Genomic DNA, 16,343 nt, shown 5'->3' on the forward strand with positions numbered 1-16,343 from the left:
ATAATTTGCTTTTGATTTAAGATATAAACATCTTTCTTTATTAGTAAATAAAATTCTAGCCCTGGCTGGTGTGGATCAGTGGGGTGAGCGCTGGCCAGCAAACTGAAAGGTCATAGCTTCAGTTCTACGTCAGAGCACCTGCCTGGGCTGCTGGCCAGGTCACGAGCAGAAGGAGTACAAGAGGCAACTAATCCAAGTTTCTCTCACATGTTGATGTTTCTTTCCCTTTGTTTCTCCCTCCCTTCTTGTCTTTCTAAAATAAATAAATTCCACAAAAAATATTATTAATGAATGTGTAAATTTCTGATGTATGGAACTTTTTTAACCACTCTTCTACTGCTACAAGTTTAAATCACATTTTGATATTATAAACAAAACTACAATGAACATCTTTGTTGCTAAATATCACTATACACATCCTTACTGCTTCTGTTAAATACATTCGCTGAACTTATTATATGATAGAGGTGCTTAAAACAAAGAGCAAGAATACATTACTGAGCAAATAATGTTGGTACAACTGACCAGTCATTTAGAGAAAAATTTTATTCAATCCCTATTTTATTCCTTATATAAAGATAAATATTAAAAAGGTCAGCATTAAAAATTTATATTAAAAAGTTTTCAAAGAAAACACAATTAAATGGCTTATCTTAGAAAGAGAAAGGCATTTATAAAAATTTTGAAGCCACTGAGAAAAAGACTAACACATTTGGCTATGGAAAATTTCTATAAGGAAGGTAAAAACAACTTTTAGATGATTTTTCTAAAAAAATCACAAAGTCAAAAGACAAATCTAAAACTGGTAAATAAAATATGAGCAATATTTGACAAAAAAGAAAAATAATGTCCTAATTCCAAAACTCATAAAAATGAATAATTAAGTAGAAACAACTCAAAGCAGAAAGTAAGAAATAACGGTCACTACAACTATGAAAAGGTGATTAATCTAACTCATAATTAATTTCCAAGTATCAAAAATTTGAGCCCTGTCTGATGTGGCTCAATGGATCAAGTGCCAGCCTGAGAACAAGAAAACATGCCTGGGTTGTGGGCCAGGCCCCAGCTGAGGGCATGCAAGATGCAACCATGCATCCCACACACTGATGTTTTTCTCCCTCTCTTTCTGCTTCCCTTCCACTCTCTCCAAAAAAGGTAAATAAATAGAATGGTTTTAAAATATATTTTATTGACTATGCTATTATAGTTGTCCTATTTCCCCTCCTTTATTCCCCTCCACCCTGCACACCCTCTCTCACCCACATCCCCCCCCCCTTTAGTTCATGTCCATGGGTCAAACATATAAGTTCTTTGGCTTCTACATTTCCCATATTACTCTTAACCTCCCCCTATTTCTACCTACCATTTACGCTATTCATTTTCTGTACCTTTTCCTCCTCTCTCCCCACCCCACTACCCTGTTGATAACCCTCCATGTGATCTCCATTTCTATGGTTCTGTTCCCATTCTACTTGTTTGCTTTTGTTTTTGTTTTAGGTGTGGTTGTTAATAACTGTGAGTTTGTTGTCATTTTATTGTTTGTATTTTTTATCTTCTTTTTCTTAGATAAATCCCTTTTAACATTTCATATAATAAGGGTTTGGTGATGATGAACTTCTTCAATTTGACCTTATCTGCCCTTCCATTCTAAATGAAAACTTTGCTGGATAGAGTAATCTTGGATGTAGGTCCTTGCCTTTCGTGACTTGGAATACTTCCTTCCAGCCCCTTCTTTTCCTGTAAGGTCTCTTTTGAGAAATCAGCTAACAGTCTTATGGGAACTCCTTTGCAGGTAAACTGTATTCTTTTCTCTTGCTGCTTCTAAGATTCTCCCCTTATTTTTAATCTTGGCTAATGTAATTATGATGTGCCTTGGTGTATTCCTCCTTGGGTCCAAGTTCTTTGGGACTCTGAGCTTCCTGGACTTCCTGAAAGTCTATTTCCTTTGCCAGACTGGGGAAGTTCTCTTTCATTATTTATTTAAATAAGTTTTCAATTTCTTGCTCTTCCTCTTCTCCTTCTGGTCCAGCACCTGTACAATCCAGATGCTGGACCGTTTAAAGATGTCCTGGAGGTTCCTGAGCCTCTCCTCATTTTTTAAAATTCTTGTTTCTTCATTCTTTTCTGGTTAGATGTTTCTTTCTTCCTTCTGGTCCACACCGTTGATCTGAGTCCCAGTTTCCTTCCCATCACTATTGGTTCTTTGTACATTTTCCTTTATTTCACTTAGTGTAACCTTCATTTTTTTCATCTGATTTGTAACCAAATTCAACCAATTTTGTGAGCGTCCTGATTACCAGTGTTTTGAACTGTGCACCTGATAGGCTGGCTATCTCTTCATCACTTAGTTATAATTTTTCTGGAGCTTTAATCTTTTCTTTCATTTGGGCCATTTTTTTTTTGTCTTGGCACACCTGCTACATAATAAGGGGCGGAGCCTTAGATGTTCACCAGGGTAGGGCAAGCCACATTGCTGTGTTGTGATGCTGTATGTGGGGAAGGGGTCTGAGAGGGAACAATGGTGCTTGCCCAGCTCTATGTCAGTTTTCAGTGACTTCCCCTGCTACCCACAAGCAAAGTGGGCCCTTCTGGTGCTGATTCCTGGATGGGTGGGTTTGCATACCTTCTAGGACCCTGTAGGTCTCTCCAACAAACTCTCCTGTGAGGCTGGGAATTTCAGTGGTTTGAGGCTTTATTTCCCCACACTGGAGCCCTGGGTTGCAAGGTCTGTCTCGCTCCCCAATTGTTGCTCCTGGTTTATCCACACGTGAATGTGGGACTGCTAGCTCCACAAGCTGCTGCCTCACCAGGTCCACCCGCTGCTGCTCTGCCAGCCAGCTGCAGCTTTGCACAGCCCACTCCATAATCCGCTGCCTCACTGGGTCTGCCAGGCACTACCTTGCTGCGAGCCTTCTCAGAGTGCCCGTTTCTGCCCTCCCACTGGTCCGGGTGAACGTGTCTTCTTTAACTCCTTGATTGTCGGACTTCCATACAGTTCGATTTTCTGTCAGTTCTGGTTGGTTTTTGTTTTTAAGTTGTTGTCCTTCTTTTTGTTGTGCAAGGAGGCACAGTGTATCTACCTATACCTCCATCTTGGCCAGAGGTTATCAATAAAATCTTTTTTAAAAAATTAAAATTAAAAATAAAAATTTGAGCCCTGTCTGGTGTGGCTCAATGTATTGGGCACCAGCCTCCGAATGGAAAGGTTGCCAGTTTGATTCCTAGTCAGGGCACATGCCTGAGTTGCAGGACAGGTCCCCAGATGAATGTGTATGAGAGACAACTGATCGATATTTTTCTCCCTCTTTCTCCCTCCCTTCCCCTCTCTCTGAAAGTAAATAAACAAAATCTTAAAAAACACAAATTGATAAGGGGACTTCAGGTCAAGATGGAGGCATAGGTAGACATGCCTCCTGGCATAGAAAGAATTACAACCAGATTTCAAAACCAAGTAACACCCAGAACCATCAGAAAATGGAGCTGAGCTGTATGGAAGTCTGACAAATAAGGATTTAAAGAAGCCACATTCATCCAGATGGGTAGGCTGGGCAGAGTTGTAGAGCCCAGACAAGGTGCAGCACAGGAGACAGCAGCATCAGTGGTGGAGCAGGCAGTCTCACACTCACATATGGTGAATAAAAATCGGGAGGGACCCTGGCTGGTGTAGCTCAGTGGATTGAGCACATGCCTGAGAACCAAAGCATTGCCGGTTTGATTCCCAGTCAGGGCACATGACTAGGTTACAGGCCATATCCCCAGTATAGGGTGTGCTAGAGGCAACCATACATTGATGTTTCACTCCCTCGCTTCCCCAACTCTCTAAAATAAATAAATAACATCTTTAAAAAAAAAATGGGAGGGATACCTTGGGAACAATGAATCCCAGCCCTAGACCAGCCCACACAGCCCAGGGTTCCAGCAAACAGAAGATAAAACTCCATTACCTCTGGCTGTAAAAACCAGTGGTAGTTGGGGCAGTGGAAGAACTGCTGGCTTTTCGTTTCTTAAAGGGCCCATGTGGGCTTAGAACATACACAAACACCAGAACAGCAGCTGGAAGGGCGCCAACCACATATTGATGGTGGGTGAGGCGAATGGAAGCAGGACGAGTGCCCAACAGGCCTCCAGAAGCCAGGCAGGAGCACTGACCCCTCTCCAAGCCCCCTCCCCCTGCCACACACACACACAGTCACAAAGCTGTGAAGGGAATTGCCCCCTCCTGGCAATTACCTAAGGCTCTGCCCCACATAATTTACAGGTGCATTTTCTACATAGGCCCCACTACTAAGACAGGGAGTCAAAGCAGCTCTACCTAATACACAGAAACAAACACAGGGAGGCCACCAAATTGAGGAGGCAAAGAAATAAGGCCTAAATGAAAGAACAGAACAAAACCCCAGAAAAAGAACTAAATGAAATGGAGATCGCTAACCTATCAGATGTAAATTTCAAAACACTGGTTATCAGGATGCTCAGAGAACTCATTGCGTAGAGCCACAAAATAAAAGAAGAAACAAGAGATACACTAAGTGAAATAAATAAATATATACAGAAAACCAACAGTGAAGGGAAGGAAGTTGGGATTCAAATCAATGGTTTCAAACAAAAGGAAGAAATAAACATTCAACCAGAACAAAAAGAAGAAACAGGAATCCAAAAAATAAGTAAAAAAAAAGAAAGAAAGAAATTAACCCACACAAACAAAAAAAAACAAGGATAGGCTGAGGAACCTATGGGACAACTTTAATCATATCAACATCCAAATCTAAGGGTGCCAGAAGGAGAAGAGGAAGAACAAGAAATTGAAAACCTATTTGAAAAAATAATAAAAGAAAACTTCCCTAATCTGGTGAAGAAAATAAGACATAAAAATCCAGGAAGCGCAGAGAGTCCCAAACAAGATGGACCCAAAGAGGACCACACTAAGACACATCATACTTAAAATGCCAAAGTTTATAGATAGAGAGAATCTTAAAAGCAGCAAGAGAAAAGCAGAAAGTAGCCTACAAAGGAGTTCCTATAAGACTATCGGCTGAATTTCTCAAAAGAAACTTTGCAGGCCAGAGAACTGGCAAGAAATATTCAGTTATAAAAAGCAAGAACCTACAACCTAGATTACTCTATCCAGTAAAGCTATGATTTAGAATGGAAGGGCAGATAAAGTGCTTCCCAGACAAGGTTAAGTCAAGGAATTCATTATTCCTAAGTCATTATTAAAGGGATTTATTTAAGAAAAAGAAGATCAAAACTATGAACATTAAAATGACAACAAACTCACAACTATCAACAACTGAACCTAAAAAACAAAAACAAAAACAAACTAAACAAACAACCAGAACAGGAACAGAATCATAGCTCTGGAGATCATTTGGAGGGTTGTCAGCTGGGAGGGGGGAAAGGGGAGAATTGGGAAAAGATGCAAGGATTAAGAAGCATAACTGGTAGGTACAAAATAGACAACAGACGGGGATGTTAAGAATATACAGGAAATGGACAAGCCAAGACCTTATATGCACGACCCATGGACATAAACTAAGAGGAGCAACTGCTGGAGGGAAAGGGGGCACTGGGCAGAGGCAGGCAAAGGGGGAAAAACTGGGACAACTAAAATAGCATAATCAATAAAATATACTAAAAAAATTTGGTAAGAACTAGTGCTGGTAAGGAATGTAGGGGAAAAGGCTGTTAAAAAGATTATGGAGATCAGCTTGTCAAATCCTATCAAAATTTAAATACAGCCCTGGCTGGTGTAGCTCAGTAGATTGAGTGTGGGCTTATGAACCAAAGGGTCACAGGTTCAATTCCCAGTCTAGGGCCCATACCTGGGTTGCAGGCCAGGCCCCCAGTAGGGGACGTGCAAGAGGCAACCACACATTGATGTTTCTCTCCTTCTCTTTCTCCTTCCTTTCCCATTTCTAGAAATAAATAAAATCTTTGAAAGTTTTTAAATACATATATCCTTTCATAGATAAAGTAATTTCTCTTCTCAAAAATCTGTTCTATAGATATTGTCACAGAAGTATATGTTCTCTGTGAAACAAATACTGAAAATATCCCAAATGTCAATCAACTGGGGACTGATTAAATAAACCACGGTACAGTCATACCTTAGAATGTAACACAGTAAAACACAAGACAAGGCAAGACAAGAAGTCTGACCTCTAAAGAAAAAGACTACAACTCTCTAACAAAATAAGATCTATGTACTGATATATACAGAGGTAACTAAAATAAAAGTTCTTATCCTATAAAGTAGCATTAGAAAAAAAGCATACATAAGACATTGCTAACAGTGATTGTTTCAAGGGAGTGATACTATTTTCATTATATAGGAGTAGGTATTACTATAGTCAGTATAATTTTTTTTAATTTTTGTTAAAAATTTTATTCATTTATTTTGGACAGAGGGGAAGGGAGGGAGAAAGGGAGAGAAACATTAACATGTGGTTGCCTCTTGCACAGCTCCTACTGGGGACCTGGCCCGAAACCCAGGCATGTGCCCTGACTGGGAACTGAACCAGTGACTCTGGTTCATCAGTCAGCACTCAATCCACTAGGCCACACCAGTCAGGGCCTAATTTTTTTTAATTAAAAAATAAATAAATAAACATTTTCAGGTAAACTGTCAAAGGAAATGACATAATTTTCACATAGTTGTAAGTTTAGATTATTCCTTACCATCTCCCACTTCAAAATACTCTTTTTTGAGTTGGGATATTAATAATTTCTTGCTTTTAAAAAAAGATTTAATTTATTTTTAGAGAGGGGAAGGGAGGGAGGGAAACATCAATGTGTGGTTGCCTTTGCGCGCTCCTTTCTGGGGATCTGCCCCACAACCTAGGCATGTGCCCCAATCTGGGAATCAAATAGGCAACCTTTGGTTTGCAGGCCAGCACTCAACCCACTGAGCCACACTAGCCAGGGCGGGATACTAACAATATCTTATATAGTTGAATAAAGAAAGATAACAAATGTATCCTGTTAATCAATATCACACATATCACCTAAACCAAATTAAGTGTTTTAATAGAAAAGAAATGTCAGAAATAAAATAAACCCATTCTTCTTACCTGCTAAGGATCCAGCCATTAATCTGTGCACGTGACCAGAAATTCCCAGCTTTGTAGTAATCAACTAGAAGCCAAAAACATCAAATTAAATAAGATATTTTTAAATGCTACCCATTTCACTGTTTAATAATGAAGACTTATTTCAAAAGAGTAACAGAACTAGTAATGAGGAATATTAAATGTGAGTGAAATGACTACAATTATATGAAGCTGAACCATGTTCTATCACGCCATGAACAGGTCAGATATTTTCCCTACAGGCCTCTGTTCTAATTCTGTATTTTTACAGATGCAGTCTAGCTTAGGATCACCAAATACACTACACGCTGATGATTACAAATGAAGTGTAAATTGGAGTAGTAGGAATAAAATGCTTCTACAGACAATAAAGTCTTCACATACCGAAGGCATCTGTTCCACCTGACAGACTAGCTTACGATGTTGTTCCCATGTCTACTGTTTAGTTTGCATCTTAAGATACCCTATGAAACTTAACATACATAACCCTTTTCTGTGTTAACATGTTTGAGAGGATAAACTTTCACTCAGCTAGAAAAGAGAAATTTGATCAATGAGCAAGATGGGAAAAGCTGTTAACTTAGATCGTTACTTAAAAATAGATTTTTTTTACAATATGGTTTCACTATTTTATATAATAAGAAAATCCAAAGCCACAATGTTCCCCTCCTACAATTGAGAAACACGAAAATACTGAAGAGCTATTAATACTTTATGGATTTATTATTATCTACTTGAAGAGTACTTTGGCTCTTTTTCTTAAGTGGGAATATACACAATTTACTGAAAAATGACTAACAACTCTGGAATAGATAACTCTAACTCTAAGTTATATTTAAAATTTTAAACTATCACAGATCTAATTCCTTCAAAAAGACATTACTTTACCCATTCATCCAAAGTAATTTTAAAGGCCAAGGCAAATGCCTTGTCAACTAAGAATGATAGTTAAGGACACAAGACAAAAAAACAAAATGAAAGTTCACCGTTTTATAATGCTCAAATGCCATAAACTGGACGGCACCATAGGGAAAGATTCGAATCATCATGGCACCATTCCCTTTATACAGTCCAAGGTATCCCTCCTTTTTGGGAACAGCACACAATGTCGAAAATACTCCTATTTTTAGAAAGATTTTTAGAAGACAAATACTGTTACAACAGAAAAAATGATCTCAATTCTAATTTTCATGACAATCACAGATAAAGATTACTAATGTCACCGTATATAATTTCATTTGAGAAATTACATGAATAGTAATTTCTATGTAAGTTAATACTACTTAAAATACATAACTTATTCAAATTACGTAAAAATATAAAACATTATAGCAAGAATAGCTACAAATAACTTATACTTACAATTATCATAAATTATATTAAACTATAGCTATCTAAAACTATTAACAGCAGAAATATATTCAAAGTCCATACACTGCAGGGCAGATGATCAACTCTATCTGGAAGGATGAAAGACATTTCCCAGCCCGACCCAGATACATGTGTGGTTTGTACACGTAAGAATACTGCTAGCCTTGGCTGGTGTGGCTTAGTGGACTAGAGTGTTACCCTGTAAACTGGTGCACGTTTGAACCTCTCCCTCTCCCTTCACCCCTTCCCTTCCCCTCTCTCTAAAAATCAATAAGCATATCCTCAGGCGAGGATAAGAAAAAAAATATTGCTAAATAAAAAACTATTAAAACTATTTAAATTGGGGGGCAATTTTTCATCATTAGTAGGCTTTAATTAGGAATATTGATAAACAAAGGCCTCAGTTCTGATCCTATATATTGATGTTTATTATTCTATTAAGGTTAATCACTAGTCCCACTTGCAGTACAGACTTCAATAAACATATCACTAAATACTTCCATTATTAAATCATTTAAATTCAAGCTCCCTTCCAAATTTTTCAAACAAATATCTGATCAAATATGAAAGTAAATCACTAGGCTCCTTTTGAACTTCAGACTGCAAGTAACCTCTTGATCCCTTCCCAGAAATTACTTATTAACATCCAAGACAAAATAGGTAATAAAAACATTTTAAATAAGCAAGTATCTCAATGGACTAACAGTCTGGTAAAAAGAATTCTATTATGTTGACATATGGCTATGTGCATAATATATAAAATTCTCCCAAAATGCATGAATAAAAAAACTAAATATATTCACACACACACCTAGAAAGGAAATCCTATTGAAGATGGTGTCCCCTTGTAGGAAGAGGGAGCAAGAGTTAAGTCCTGTTTAATTTTATTCGAATGTGTTAGTAACAATTTAAGGGTAATTAAATTTAGAAACATGACTATCTAGTAGAGACAGGAAGGATGATGATGACGAAGGGGAAGTACAGAGGAAGTTTCAATTGTACTGATAATGCTTATTTTGAAGCACCGACTCCACATGTTTATTATACAAGGTCTGGAAGAAATAAGGTTTGCTTGAGTGTGGTTGGTAGTAATAATGTGGGTGTAATCATTTATAGTTTTAATTTCAACATTTCACCTAAAATGTTACATGGTGTGCTTGAGTGCAATATTGTTATACTACAGAATTACACGTTTATGTTTTATAATAAAAGATTTTATAGCAACAAAGGGGCATTATTTGTTCTGGACCCTGTATTATTCTTTAAAACTTTCTGACTACTGGAAACATTTTAAGAAAAACTGTTAGTATAGGCAAAAAAGATATAGTGCTTTAAAAAAAAAAAAAGGAAATCTAAAAAGAAAAACCTACAGAGGGGAACCAGAGATGACAAAAAAAGGCACAATAAACATAAAATATAAAATAAGAATGTGAGTGAATAATTCAATGATAGCAAAAAAGAAAAGCTGAAGGACAAAGTCATCTGTGAAAAGCCAAAGACTCTCACCCTGGCAGGTGTGGCTCAGTGGACTGGGCATTGCCCTGCAGACTGAAAGGTCACAGGTTCAATTCCCAGTTGGGTCACATGATTGGGGGTTCCAGGTTGGGTCCCCAGTTGGGGCAGGTGCAAGAGGCAACCAATTGGTGTTTCTCTCCCAAATTGATGTCTCTCTCCCTTGCTTTCTCCCTCCCTTCCTCTCCCTCTGGAATTGATAAAAGGGGGAAAAATTTTTTTAAAGCCAAGATTCTCAAATTCTATTAAAAGGCCATATTTACCGAGATGCTTTTTACAAAAATCTCACCTAAAACAAATTAACTAAGACAACATTTTTCATTCAACAGACATGAAAAATGGATGTTGAATGTTTTCAAACGGCTTAAAATATCTACTGAGATAATTGTATTTTTTTTTCCTTCAACCTACAATCTGTTTTCACTTTGGGAAATTAACTGAAATTTTCTTTCGTTCTTTTATTTTTTTTAAATCCTTACCAAGGGTATGTTCACTGATTTTAGAGAGAGAGGAAAGGCTGGGGGCGGCAGAGGTGGGGAGAGATAGCAAGAGAGAAACACTGATTGGTTGCCTCCTGCACATGCCCCCAACCCAGGATCAAACCCACAACCTAGGTATGTGCCCTGACTGAGGTACCAACCCACGACCTTTTGGTATACGGGCTGACATTCCAACCAACTGAGTAATCCAGCCAGGGCTGAAATTTGTTTTTAATATTTTTAAATTTTTTCAACTACAGTTGACACACAATATTATATTAGTTTCAGGTGTACAACATAGTGATTAGACATTAATATAATTTATGAAGTGATCACCACAATAAGTCTAGTACCAATCTGACAACATGCATAGTTATTTCAGAGATTTTCTGTAAGACATAATACTGGACCAATTTTTGAAAATGTTATAAAATTGTTTGGGAAAAAATGTGTATTCCCTGTAGGGTGCAAAATCCTCAGTATATCTACATATCAAGCTTGTGTGTTATTTAAATCCTTCTCTGTATCTTCACTTAATATCAAGCTAGGATTAGAAAGAACATTTGGTAAAATATAAGCATATGCTTGTCTATGTACACATCAGCTAAAAGAAAATGGAAGAAACTTGGAAAAATGCTTGATTCCAAACAGGTAATAGGGACAGAAAATGACATTTTGCTTTTGTACTTTTCTGAATAATGAACTTATAAAAATATGCATTCAAAAAATTTTTTAGATAAAGTGTAAAAGGAGCAAAATTAAAAAATTTTTAAAGAATCCTCTTATGATTCATCTACCTATTTTTATATCACATTTGACTGGAAAAAGCCAAATGAAGGTCAAAGATTTATAATATACTACAGGAAAAAATTCTTGACACAAACTGCAAGTGGGGGGAAAGGGAAGTTCTAATTACCATACTCCTTACTTTTCATTTGATTCAAAAATAAAAAGTAGTTTTTGATGCTTTGGAAGTAATGTCACACATTATTTGTTTTTTTCTCTTTTTTCCAAAAACCACACCAAAGTAAAGCAGAGCTCTAGTCGACATGAGTGTGCTGTTTAGTCACTAGATGTGCCGCTCTCACAACAGGCTCAGAGAACAGTAGCACAACCTCAAGGAAAGGATGGTTCACACATTTTTAAAAAGAAGCTAAAGTAGAAATTTTATTCAATAGCACATCTTCATGTTTTATTTGACTGTGAAAATTCATGCTTTAAAAAACCAGAATTTTAAAAATATTTATGCATATATATTAAAAAGGAGGTATCTAGAATAAAATGCCAAAAAACATTTTAGAGAAAATTTAAAAAATACCTTTTTTTTTTTACAGCTTGTATATTTTAAGATACATGGAATTCCATATACTACACCACTTGCAGGAATTCCATTTCAAGTTTTGCATGCCTTTATAGGGTACACTGTAACCCATGGTACGCAGCCCTGTAGAGGGTGAAATCTAACGTGAATAGGTAACCGAATAATTACAAATCAGTAAACAAAACAACACAGATCACCATAGGGAACAGGTTAAAGGACTAAAACAATCCAACTCAGTTATTGGTCTGTTGGGTCATTGTAAAACACTCCAAGATACTGGGTAATATAATTCATGTCCCTTTTTTTTTTTAAGATTTTATTTATTTATTTTTAGAGAGAAAGGGACGGAGAGAAGGAGAGAAATATGAATGTATGGTTGCCTCTCGTGAGTCCCCTACTGGCAACTGGCCCGCAACCCAGGCATGTGCCCTGACTGGGAATCCAACCAGAATCCTTTGGTTTGCAGGCTTGCACTCAGTCCACTGAGCTACACCAGCCAGGGCTAATTCATGTCCCTTTCACCCTCAATTTACATAACAAAGTAATTTCCTTCATTTCCAGTTTTATATAATCTCTTAATAAATTCAAAAGTCCGATTATTTCTATACATGAAGAGCACATTGTGAACATACAGAATTTATTGCTGGACATAGAGATGGTAACTTTTGTTTTTCAATTTTAAAGTACGGACTTAGTGTTAAGAATATTGACAACAAAGCGAGCTGCAATTAATGTAAAATATAAACAGCCATTACACTTTTTTTAAGGAAATCACATTTTTAAAAGAGATTTTTCATTTATCTTTAGAGGGGAAGGGAAGGAGAGAGGGAGAAATATCAATGTATGGTTGCCCCTCATGCGCCCCCTGCTGGGAACTGGCCTGCAACCCAGACATGTGCTGCAACTGGGAATCGAACCGCTATCCTCTGGTTCGCAGGCATGTGCACTCAATCCACTAAGCTACACCAGCCAGGGCAGGAAAATCACATTTTAAATATCCAATTGAAAAAATAATTCTTATCTACTCTGTTCATCATCTTTCTTCTACACCGATGTTGCATAGTTGCATAGATCAAGCAGAGCACTCATTGTTCCTATCTTTTGAAGCAGGAAACTAAAGCAATGAAGTGGTATGACTTGGTTGCCTTGACCTAATTTCTTTCTTGGTCTCTCTGTCCACAATAATTTTTTTTTTAATTGAGAGAGAAAAGAAGGGGAGAGAGGGAAAGGAGGAGAGAGAAAGAGAGAAAGAGAAGTCATGAACATTGATTTGCTGTTCCACTTATTTATGCATTCACTGGCTGCTTCTTATATGTACCCCTGACTAGGTACAGAACCCGCAACCTTGGCATATCAGGATAATACTCTATCCAACTTCCCTACTCCACCAAGGAAACACATTAAATTTTTTTTAAAAACTCTTTTCCCTTCTAATTGAAAAAGTAATACATGTTTGTTCAACATGTGTTACAAATTAGCTTAGAGGGAAAATATTTCCTCTAATCTCACCAATGAGTATTAACCACTAATGTTAATGTTTGTCTTTCCAGTCTTTTGTCTAAACACGTTTATTTATATAAAATGCAAATAATTCCACTATTTTGTAATATTTTAAAATTAACTAAAACATTATGACCTTCATCCCTAGTCAATTAATATTCTTTTAAAACTTTTGTTAAAGATTTTATTTATTTATTTTTAGAGAAGGAAAGGGAAGTAGAAAGGGGAGAGAAGCATCACTATGTGGTTGCCTCTCTCGCACCCCCTACTGGGGACCTGGTCTGTAACCCAGGCATGTGCCAGGCAGGAATGAATGGAACCACCGACCTTTCAGTTTGTGGACGATGCTAAACCAACTAAGCCACACTAGCCAGGGTCTGATTGGATTCTTAAATAACAAAATCCAACTGAGCTATTAATGTGTGTCTGTCAAGGATGTGACACATTAATCCCAATAAGCAACCAGTAGTACTTCAATGATTCAAAGATTTTGGTTTAGAGGATATCAGTACCCTAAAACAATTATAAAAACTATGGTAAATGAAAATATTAAAATGAATAACAGAAATCTAGTCCTTGTAAAATCTGCCACCAAATTTGAATTCCCTTTTGTATCTCCCTTCCACTGTAATTCACAAATGGAAACCAAGCCACAGATGGATGTTTTCATTCATTTTAATCTTTAGCATCTATTAACTCACCTAAATGTTTATAATGATGATTGTGAGCTTGTAATAAAACCTTTACTCGATCCAAAGGAGCAACTGTTGTTTTAGCACAGCATCCCGCAATACCTAAAAAATTTTAAGAAGTCAGGGAGATGTTGTATACCATTTCTTTCCGGATGAAAACCATTATTTGTTCAGCCAACACATACTCTCTGATCTTTAATTTGGTCTCCATGAGTGTAACTACCCAGTAGAAGTGATGTGCAGATCATTGCCCCTCATTCTCTGTAACTTACTAATTGGCATGTTATACCTAAAAATAAGTTTGAAGAGTGTGAATCTGAACCCTAATACCTGACCAATACTGGGAATCTTGCTAAAAGTGGTTATGGAGACACTTGAAAGGTATTTACTCAACTGTAAGGCACTGTTTGAAGAAACCTCCTCCTCTTCAGTGCAACCTTTGCATTGAAATAACCAACTTTTACCCATAAAATTCAATCATTCTTTCATATATTCAGCAATTATGTACGTGGTCCCTACCACATGCAACCCTGCAGACATGCAGATGACAGCACAGTGCAAAAGTGGATACATACATATAGGCCAGGCCTACTAGGCTTGGCATGCTTCTAAGATATATAGATTCTTTTGCTATGTTGTTTGTGTCCCACCCCCCAAAATTTCATGTTGAAAACTAATTCCCAATTTGATGGCATTTAGAGGTAGGGCTTTTAGGGGGTGATTATGTCCAGAGGGCTCTGCATCTTTATTTATATAAAATGCAATATGATTCAACTATTCAACTAACTGTGGGATTAGTGACCTTATGAACGAGGCCCCAGGTACCCCTAACCTGTGAAAACACAGTAAGAATTTGCTGTCTATAAAGAAGAAGGTCCTCATTTGACACTGAATCTGATGGCACCATGATCTTGGATTTTCCAGCTTCTAGAACTATGAGAAATAAATGTTTGTTGTTTCTAAGCCATCAAATTATGGCATTTTTGTTATAGTAGCCCACATGAACTAATACACTTTTCTAAAGTACCTTATATGTACAAATGCTCCTTGATTTATGATGGCGTTACATACTGATAAACCCACTGTAAACTGAAAATATAGTAAGTAGAAAATGAATTTAAATTAAGGGTGAATTTTACTGTATATAAATTATACCTTAATAAACCTGATTTTAAAAGAAAGAAAACTACGTAAAAAGAAAACAAAAACCATGCAAGCTTCTAAAAAATACAAAGCCTAATCAAGATTCCTTTGCAGAGTTTCTGATACTTGCTATCTGCAATTCTTTTCCTCCTTTTAAGAGATTTTAAGTATTAACTGTTAGATATATAGAAAAAAGTGCACAAATTGTATGTCACTTAATGAATGGTGAATAGTCACATAAGGACCACTCGAATCAAAAAATGAAACTACCAGCCTCCCAGAAGTCTTTTCTGTACCCCCATAATCACTCTTTGCCCCTCCTTCTCAGAGATAACCAATCAGCTTTCTGACTTCTAACAACACGGACTTAGTTTTGATTGTTTTTTTTTAACCTTACATAAATAAAATCACACAGCATGGCTTGCTTTGTGCCTGGTTTCTTCTGTTCAATATTGAGCTTGTGAGATTCATCAACACTGTTGCATGTGGCAGAAATTTATTCATTTTTTCAATGCTGCATAGTATTTCACTGTATGATTACACCATATTTTGGTAATATGTTATAACACTGATGGGCATTTGGATTGCTTCTGATTTGGGACTATCATGAATACTGTAGACGTGAACAGAAATATATATGTTAAGATAAACCTAGGAGTGGAACTACTGGATCACATGACATACAAATGTTCAGCTTCACAGATAACTTCCCAACTAGTTCTCCAAAGCAGCTGTACCAATTTACATTACTACCAGTAGCACATAAAGAGACCTGGTTGCTATCCCCAGCAACATGTACCATGATTCTGGTTTAACGTCTAATCAATATCACAAAATGAAACATTTCCAAAACTGAACTCCTCATCTCCCCTCCACCTGCAACCACCATGAAAATTGATTCAACGACAGCCTTCCCATTTCAGCCAGTGTTTCAACCTTTCAGCTGCTCAGACCATGAGTTAGTCATTCTTGACTCACTTACCCCCTCTAACCTGTTAGACAGTCCTATTCATTCTATCTGTATCCAGATTATCACAATTTTTCACCATTTCTCCTGTTACTCACCTGACCCAGGCCACTATTTATCATGTGAATTACTGCAATAACCTCCAAACTAGTCTCCTAGCTTCCATATTTACTTTCCTACAGTTACTCTCAACGGGAAGCCAAAGTGATACTTTTGAAATGTCCTACGTCACTTCTCTGCTCAAGACCTGCAATGACTCCCAACTTCATT

General features: G+C 37.1%; 1 protein-coding gene across 1 annotated transcript in view; it reads right to left on the reverse strand.

The window, feature by feature from the left end:
- SLC25A16 (solute carrier family 25 member 16) overlaps positions 1-16,343 on the reverse strand; it is a 36,701-nt gene that overhangs the window by 18,901 nt on the left and 1,457 nt on the right. Inside the window, exons 2-4 of the mRNA XM_053663968.1 lie at positions 13,973-14,065; positions 8,075-8,208; positions 7,071-7,134 (exon numbers count right to left, since the gene is read on the reverse strand). Of these exons, the coding sequence (XP_053519943.1) occupies positions 7,071-7,134; positions 8,075-8,208; positions 13,973-14,065 (291 nt within the window). The remainder of the gene's footprint in view (positions 1-7,070; positions 7,135-8,074; positions 8,209-13,972; positions 14,066-16,343) is intronic.

This window comes from Artibeus jamaicensis, unplaced genomic scaffold, assembly GCF_021234435.1.
Source record: "Artibeus jamaicensis isolate MK-2021 breed Jamaican fruit bat unplaced genomic scaffold, CSHL_Jam_final contig_332, whole genome shotgun sequence".
NCBI lineage: Eukaryota > Metazoa > Chordata > Mammalia > Chiroptera > Phyllostomidae > Artibeus > Artibeus jamaicensis.